Source organism: Schistocerca americana, chromosome 1 (genome assembly GCF_021461395.2).
Source record: "Schistocerca americana isolate TAMUIC-IGC-003095 chromosome 1, iqSchAmer2.1, whole genome shotgun sequence".
NCBI lineage: Eukaryota > Metazoa > Arthropoda > Insecta > Orthoptera > Acrididae > Schistocerca > Schistocerca americana.
Window position 1 is genome coordinate 872,501,026 of NC_060119.1, and position 9,137 is coordinate 872,510,162.

Genomic DNA, 9,137 nt, shown 5'->3' on the forward strand with positions numbered 1-9,137 from the left:
GGTTGGTGCTGCTTAGAAAGGCGTTGTCTCCTATGAATGCGACGTTTCTGTTGCCTCGGTGGAAGACGGTTTTGGGTACGGATTTCCATCTGCTGTTTATTGTTCTCCTGGAACCCTCTAAAATCTCCAGTGTTTTTAGGTTTACAGGAGAAAAATAAAATGCAAAGCAAATCTGTGTCCGTAACCTTCATCCACCAAGATAACAGAGGATCACATACACAGGAGACGAAGCCTACGTAAGCAGCAGCTACCTCCAACTTCTCCACTAGCGAACGTGGCAATCCATCGCGATCATTCAATGACAAAAACAACATTGTGAGACGTTCCGCCGGCCGGAGTGGCCGAGCGGTTCTAGGCGCTACAGTCTGCAGCCGCGCGACCGCTACGGTCGCAGGTTCGAATCCTGCCTCGGGCATGGATGTGTGTGATGTCCTTAGGTTAGTTAGGTTTAAGTAGTTCTAAGTTCTAGGGGACTGATGACCTCAGAAGTTAAGTCCCATAGTGCTCAGAGCCATTTGAACCATTTTCTTTTTTAGACGTTCCACCTACGGTCCGCCAGCGTACAAGTTCGCGTTTGCTGCCGAAGGGTCGCTCTAGTGGCAGACGTCGGCGCATATAACTTCACCACTCTGTAGCGTCGTTAGATGACGTTTCCGGACATGGGTTCCTATCGTCGACTTGTTCTTCAACACACGCTCTACAGCCGCTTCATAATTGCCCCAACGTTTCTGGGACATCCTGTGTACATAAGCCGACTTCAAGATCTTTGCAACCGAGTGAGGTGGCGCAGTGGTTAACACACTGGACGCGCATTCTGGAGGAGGACGGTTCAATCCCGCGTCCGGCCCTCCTGATTTAGGTTTTCCGTGATTTCCCTAAATCGCTTCAGGCAAATGACGGGATGGTTCCTTTGAAAGGGCACGGCCGACTTCCTTCCCCGTCCTTCCCTAATCCAATGAGACCGATGACCTTGCTGTCGGGTCTCCTCCCTCAAATCAACCCAACCCAAGATCTTTACATTCAGCCTTAAGGATATGTAAGGATGTTAGGACTCTACTATCATTAATAACATTGACGCGTAGTGTAAAGAAACCAATTAAACTTTGGAATTTTGAAGCTCTTGATGTTTATAGCTAACTGGAGGACAACCTACTAGAAATCAGCGAGAACAGCTGACATGAAGAAATTATATCTTTAGGAATTCATGATCATCACCACTCCAAATAATAACGAATTATCAGTAAACAGAGCCCTATGAATGAACTGAGTTGAGAAAACGCAACTGTCGCTACCTTTCTAATGTCTATACTGATTTTCCTTCTGAATGAAAGAAAGACTGGGTTTGACAGGCTCGACAGTCTTTTTCTCTATTCCGATGTATTTCGCTCTCGGTTTGTAGTAAACATATTACGTACCCAAAATTAAACGTGATTGCATAACCTCAGTCCAATAACAGACGTGTTCATAACTTTCAGTGAAACAATGAAGCCGTGCTGATGTCTGCATCACAATGAACAGGTTTGTGAATGCGCTATATGAGCATAATCCAGTCTGTAAGCAATAACTGTTTAAAAATGACATACGTAACCTGTGGCAGATTTACGCACGGTGCCCAATCGCTGTTAAAAGAACACGCAGCAAATATAGCAAAGGGAAGAAAATTAGAGGGTTAGGAAGACGTACACTGTGGGATGCAGACGACAGAAATAAAGAACGACAGAGAGTGCACTTAAGTAGCTCTTGGCTGTCACAGAGTGAGTTCGAGTTCCAGTAGCAGTATGGAAGGCTACTTACCCTGGCGAGGTCATCGGCGTACCACTGTTGAGCGTGGCCCTCGTCGCCCGGGTCCAGCTTGAAGTTCCAGAGGCCGTCCAGAGACCTCACCTCCCTGGACTCGGATTCCCTGGGATACAGGATACCGGCGTCCACGAGCGGCACCGCTGCCACTGCAGCCGACAGCAGCACGCAGAACCTCCACAACCTCATCATGGCAGTCTGTCAACTAGATGGTCGACGCGATTACAGAAGGAGCATTCCTCAAGCTAATTTACAGAATTTTATGGACTATAAGAAGTATTTTTTTCTTCAAAAAAATGCCTCCAAGATTCAGGTGCGTCGTATACTCGAAATTAATACAAGAGTAATCCTAAAACTAAGGTCTCCGATTTTATTTATAAGTGCCTAACTCTGTTTGTGTGGCAGTTGGTCACACTGTTATGAAGAGTGTTTCACGCGCTGTGTGTAAACATGCGCACGCCGCGCTGAGGCGCTCAGTCTTGGCTTGCAGCTGAGAATGGAGCTCCCGTTGGATGTTACCACCAAGTGCGAATTGCGCGCAGTTATTCGGTTTTTGAACGCAAAGGGCACTGCGCCGATTGAAATCCATCGCCAATTGGCGGAAGTGTATGGTGAGTCGTGCATGGATGTCAAAAATGTTCGTAGAGAGTTTGCAGCTGGTCGAAGCGAAATTCACGACGAAAAATGAGCGGGAGACAGTCAATTTCTGAGGAGACAGTGTTGAAGGTTGTGCAAAGCATGCGTGAAGATCGGCGGATCAGCTTGGATGATCTATGCACGTTGGTTCCTGTGGTTTCCAAAGCACTGCTCACAGAATTTTAACGGAAACATTGAACTACCGGAAGGTGTGCTCAAGATGGGTGCCACTCATGCTGACTGAGGACCACATGCGGCAACGAGTTGATGCTTCCGTGCATTTCTTCACCGCCTTGCAGCCGAACAGGAGAGCTTTCTGGACTCAATTGCCACGGGTGACGAAACCTGGGCATACCACTTTACACCTGAGACCAAGCAACAACCATGCCAGTGACGGCATCCTTTTCGCCAAAGCCGCGGAAATTCAAACAAACACAGTCTGTCGGTAAAGTCATGACAACCGTTTTTTGGGATCGTAAAGAGGTATTGTTGGTCGACTTTACGCCCATTGGGACCACAATTAACGCTGATAGGTACTGTGAGACTCTGAAAAAACTCAAAAAAGCAATTCAGAACCGGAGAAGAGGAATGTTGAGCCAGGTCGTACACATTCTCCATGACAACACTGGCCCACACATCGTTCGGCAAACCGTTGCTCTCCTGCAACAATTTCAGTGGAACATAATCACCCACCCACCCCATAGTCCTGACTTGGCGCCCAGTGACTATCACCTGTTCCCTAAGTTAAACGAACATTTGGCCGGAAAGCGATTCAGCTCCGACGACGAGGTGAAAGAAGAGGTTCATAACTTTCTGAACAGCATGGCGGAGAGCTGCTATGACATGGGCGTACAAAAACTGCCACAACGTCTACAAAAATGCGTCTGCAGAAATGGCTATTATGTCGAAAAATATCTAAATATTCAAGCTGTAAACTGATGTAAACCACTGTAGAAATAAACAGGTCTATGTACTTATAAAAAAAATAGCAGACCTTCCTTTTGGGATTAACCTCGTATAAAAATGTCAGCGTCTGATTTAAAATTCCCGCCAGTCTTAAAAATGGCCACACATTCGATGCTGTGGAAAACAGTCATGGTCTATAGTGAGAGAAGACATTATTGTTAAACCTTTCAAGAAGTGCGGCATAAGCGACGCTTCCGATGACGATGAAGAGGAAGAAGAAGAAGAAAGTTCAGATAACGATTTTCAGGGATTTGAAAGGTCAGTTCGGTGTTACAAATTAAGAATTTTCTTATTATGGCTTTGCAGTTTAATAATAAAAATGTTATTTTTTTAAGACACTGCTTAAAAATTAAGGTGCATCTTATAGTCCGTAAAATACGGTGGCAATATGACTTTGAAGCAAAGCAAAGTTCGGTGCTCTGGCCTACGTGGGTAGATCGGCACTGACCGACCGCCGTGTTATCCTCTACAAATCGCATATTTTGGTGCGCTATGGAGGGGCATTTGATCACCACACCGCTCTCTCGATTGTTGTCGGCTTTCTTCTCACTCAAGTATCTGCCAATTGTCATCACGAGGCTGAGTGCATCACTTTCCAGCCTCCCAGCAAGGAAAAATCTCTAGCAGTACTGAGAATCGAACCCAGTTTCTCCACCGAGCAGTCAGACACGCTCACCATTTGGCCACAGAAGCGGTCATGGCACGCAAGAGTCCATATTACTACGATACCTATATGAATAAATATGTAAATGTTCGTTAGCTGAAAATCTTAACTTTCCGGATGTTCTTCACCGGTTGCTTTGAAATTTTGACACAACGTTGCATGCGAATACTTGCTTGCTTTCATAAATCTGTTTCTTTTATTACACATGTAACATATAAAAGGAAAAGGTTGTTACCAAAAGTCTCGTTAAAGTTCTTGACCGATTTATTTCAAAATTTTTAGACAACGCTCTAGTGAATATTCGTGTGTACTGTACATAAGGCAATGTCTTGACTGGTTGGCTGAATGGCTGACTCATCACCACCCAGAAAGTTAAATTTAGGAGAAGGTGTGGATCTTATACTGTAGGCGTCGTCTAAGAAGGAATTTTTAGAAATTCCAATCCTAAGGGGGTGAAATAGACGATGAAGGGATTTTTTTTAAAAAAAAATGTCGCTATTAAGACAATTTTGAATCTACATCTCGAAAATCGATATTTTGTTTCTCTGACAGAAGTAAAAAAATGTGTGTTTCAGCGATTTTGGAAATTTAACATTTTGGGGGTGAAATAGTGGATGAAAATTTTTTGGAACTATATCATTACCAAGCAACTACTAAAGTACTTTAAAGCTATACTCATGAGCATTGGTATTTGACTTCTCGGTTACAACTAAAAAAATACGGGTTTCAGTGTTTCTTGAAATTGAACCCCTAAGGGAGTGAAATAGGGCATGAGATTTCTTACGAAAATATTTTATTATGAAAGCATTTTAAAGACAAATCTACGAAAGTTTAAATTTGGCTTCTCAGTTGTAAATAAAAAAAGTACATGCCCTACTCTTTTTGGAAATGCAACCCTATGGGGGTGGAATGGGGGATGAAAGTTTTCATGGAAATGTTTAATAGTATAAATATAACCTAACCTTACCTGACCTAACCTAAAACAACCTAACGAAGCATTTTTGAAGGTAAATCTATGAAAATTTGTACTTAGCTTCTCTGTTAGAAATAACAAAAAGCGTGGCAATGTTTTTTTTTTTTAAATTCGACCCGTAAGGGGTTGAAATAGGGGGTGAAACGTTTTATGAAAATATTTCATTGCGAAAGCATTTTCAAAGCTTGTTTCTCTGACAGAAGTAAAAAAAATATGTGTTTCAGCGATTTTGGAAATTTAACATTTTGGGGGTGAAATAGTGAATGAAATTGAACAGTCTCGGTTAGAGGAAAAAAACGTGTTTCACTGTTTTTGGAAATTCAACCCCTGAGGGGGTGAAATAGGGTCAGATTGATTCACTGATTCATCATCGCCCAGGAATGAAACCGCTAAGGACAGAATGGCTCAAATGGCTCTGAACACTATGGGACTTAACTTCTGAGGTCATCAGTCCCCTAGAACTTAGAACTACTTAAAGCTAACTAACCTAAGGAAATCACACACATCCATGCCCGAGGCAGGATTCGAACCTGCGACCGTAGCGGTCGCGCGGTTCCAGACTGTAGCGCCTAGAACCGCTAGGCCACTCCGGCCGGCGCATCTCCGACATTTTTCATTTTCCTGCCTCCGATGTTCCTGCTCAAAACGTAAGACAGGAGCTGAGGTGAAGTAGTTGTGCGCTATTGATTACTATCTTCTGTTGCGGCGCACCTATTACTTGGATCAATGTGTAGACTCTTTAGGTGCTTCTTGGACTGGTCTTTATTGCGCTTCAGAGAAGCACTACGAGGCCTTCTAGCTGTGCTCACTTCACTGTACAATTTGTCGAGGAATCTGTTGTTCCTCATCTGCTGGACGGGCCCAATCCTTTTGAGTTGGCGACTAATTACAGTGGCCTCTGTACTATATATCTTTCCCTTCTCAGGAAGCGTAGTGTTTGATACGAAGTCATCCCGTTTGATGTTCATAATGTATCTAAGCTTGTATTGGTTTAACAGTTCTAGTTTCTTAAGACCACGGCGATATACGATGTAGTGTCTAGATTTCGATACCCTGGAGCAGGATAGAAACAACAATTGCTCGTTACACCATCAGTCTGTTGCATCGTGTCAGATCTTTATTCAGGAAGACCCTGTGTAGGAGACGTGCAAAAGCAACATGTGCAGCATGCATCCTGTTCTCCACGTCCTTTTCTGGTGAGCAATTAGTTGATAATATACTTCCTAGACAGAGGAAGTGATCCACTTGTTCCAAAGGTGTGCTGGAAACAGAGATTTTGAAATCTGGAAAGGCAGTTACAGGAGCTGTTACAGACAGTTGCAGCTCTGGGGGGGGGGGGGGGGGGGGGAGGGGGTGAGCTGGAGAAGCATTGTCGTCAACGTACTGCAGTTCAGTTACCAGAGCGAGACTTATGAACCTTTTAGAGTGCAGTCTAGACTGATTAAATCGCACTCCGTCTAATTTGTATTTAAGCTCTGTTCCTGTGCTGTTTACAGACGATGTCTCGTAAAGCTTGGCTGATAGGTAAACAGCAAACAACGTTGGCGTGAGGTCACATCCTTGTATCGGTTCATTAGTAATAGGGAATATATCAGACGTTTCAGTCTGATATAGCACTTGCCCATACATGTCATCGTGGGAAGCCTGAATCAGTTTAACGAAGTATTCGGGGCAGCCAAAACGTTTTAAGACCTTCCACACAGATTCTCTGTGCACTGTGTCAAAGGCCTTTTTTAGGTCATAGAACACAAGGAGCAAAGGCTTATCTTGTACCCTGCACAATTCTCCTGCAGTTGTCGTTAACAGAAGATCATATCAACAATTCCTCTGGAGGGCTGAAATCCGCACTGAGATTCACGAAGTGCAGTTTGCTCAAATGGTTCAAATGGCTCTGAGCACTATTTGACTTAACATCTGAGGTCATCAGTACCCCAGAAATTAGAACTACTTAAACCTAACTAACCTAAGGACACCACACACATCCATGCCCGAGGCAGGATTCGAACCTGCGACCGTAGCGGTCGCGCGGTTTCAGACTGAAGCGCCTAGAACCGCCCGGCCACCACGGCCGGCAGGAAGTGCAGTCTCGGAAAGAGTTTGAAGGCGCTTCGGCGGAATTCTAGCAAAGATTTTACCGGCCACGGAGAGCGAGGACATGTCACGGTAGTTACCACGTATGCTTCGGTCACATTTTTTTAAAGATGGTGCCATCTGTGCAGTTCTTCATTTCAACAAATACGTTACAGGCGTCTCACATTAGAAGAAAGAGGGAGAAGAGTCTGTTTTTTAAAGGCAAGCCACCACTTTGAATGACGTGCAGGGGGATGCCGTCAGATCCTGGTGCCTTTCTCGGTTTCGTGCTTTCTAGAGCCTTGCTGAATTTGTCGGTGGAACTGCCATACAGGGTTGTGTTGGATATTGTGGGACATTTTCGAAAAAGACGTCAGTGGCAGATAGGTCAAAATCAGTCTCAGAACAAAGGAAAAAATTGCAATAAAAGACGTTTTGAATGCAACAAATTTTCAGCATTGGGTCGTCATATACTTTATTGTTATTATGTTATACTTAATCATGAAAGTGACGCGGTTTTGTCTCCTCTGGGTGCCACTCTTTTTAGAGAAGCTTGTGGTTGATGGTGTCTCATGGTGTAAAACGACAACCAGGAAATCACTGGTGCTTTTCGTGGATGTTGATGTTGAACCTCAGTCACTCACGCCATACGACATTTATTTTTCGGTGCATACCAAAGACATCATAACATGTTTCTACTGCTTTGTAACGTTGTGGAGCTTACCTTGTGATAGGGCCTGCTGTGTGGCGTTCCAGAGGATGTGGGACCAAACACTAACAGGCTGTGCTGTGTGTTACCCGATTTTATTCAGAGTAGTTTCCTCATCTCTTATTGCTGGTCACTTTGTACCTGATAAAGTGTACAAACAATTAATGACCGGAGCACGTGGAATACGTAGCCAGTATAAAGTCGTCGCACACACAAGCGAAACAGTCAAGTGGGTGCTCCACTTGGATTGCGGGATTTCACAAGACACTTCTGGCACTATCATCAGTGGCCGTTCTCATCATCACATCACTTTTCACTCAAGTGTTCCACAAGTTGTTCTCTAATTATAATTGGGAGAGCGGGCATATTGTGCCTTATCTGTTTTATGAGTATGACGTTTGCATCACGGGGTGATTCCCCTACGCCATCCGCACCCCCTTGCCCCCTCGCCCCTGCAAGCAATCACCTGACGTGTGCGCTGACAGAGTGAGATTGCTCAACTTTTAATGTGTGACCAATATTAGAGAGGACCATTGCTCAACCCCTCAACGGCCATCGTCATTTGAATTTTCTCTACTTTTCCTATAACACGTTAATAAGGGCATGGCAACACCTTTCACATTTTATTGTTCATCGCTACCTTAGCTGTGACGCACCACACTGTTAACCATTTTCTGCTTCCGAATGTCAAGCATGTTGTTAAGTCTGTCAAGTGAAACCAACTCTTAACTCGTATATATCTGGGCCGTCATATTTCATTCAAAAAATGGGGACGTTGTTGCAATATGACGAGAACCTCTCGAAGTTTTTCTGAAGTGCAAGTATATTTTTATGCGTTTATTTCTCTTTCTCTCTCTCGTTTTATTCACTTTATTTGTGTTGCTGTGACACGTTTAGCAATTGCTAAAAGTATAAGACATGAAGTGTCTAAATATTTTTTTCTCCTGAGCAAAAATACAGTCTGCAGGAGTCTCATTATTAGCTACAAGGGAAATGAAAACGATACAGATAGATAAAAAGTAAGTAAACCGGATGTTGTTTCAAAAGTAATCACCATAACCGTTATACATTTATTCCACTTTGAGCAAGACGGCTACTGCTTTCATAGTAAAATGTTTGCGATTGCCTTCGGAACCATGATCATACCCAGAGGTGCACATCTTCAGGACTCTAAAAATATGGAAATCGCCTGGGGTACTATCGAGACTGCATGGGGGTTATGTAAGGGCTTCCCAGTGAAACTTTCTGAACTGTAGTCGAAACAACCTTGGCAACGTGTGGGCAGGCTTTACCGTGCAACAGAAAGATGCCGTCCATCGACG

The 9,137-nt window shown here is 43.9% G+C and overlaps 1 protein-coding gene across 2 annotated transcripts in view; it reads right to left on the reverse strand.

Moving 5' to 3' along the window:
- Positions 1-7,872, reverse strand: part of LOC124614017 (beta-glucuronidase-like) — a 120,129-nt gene extending 112,257 nt beyond the window's left edge. For both annotated transcript variants that reach the window (XM_047142841.1, XM_047142833.1), the window contains exons 1-2: positions 7,831-7,872; positions 1,795-2,002 (exon numbers count right to left, since the gene is read on the reverse strand). In XM_047142841.1, coding sequence (XP_046998797.1) covers positions 1,795-1,989 — 195 coding nt within the window. In that variant the 5' untranslated portion in view covers positions 1,990-2,002; positions 7,831-7,872. The remainder of the gene's footprint in view (positions 1-1,794; positions 2,003-7,830) is intronic.
- Between the last annotated feature and the right edge of the window lie 1,265 nt (positions 7,873-9,137).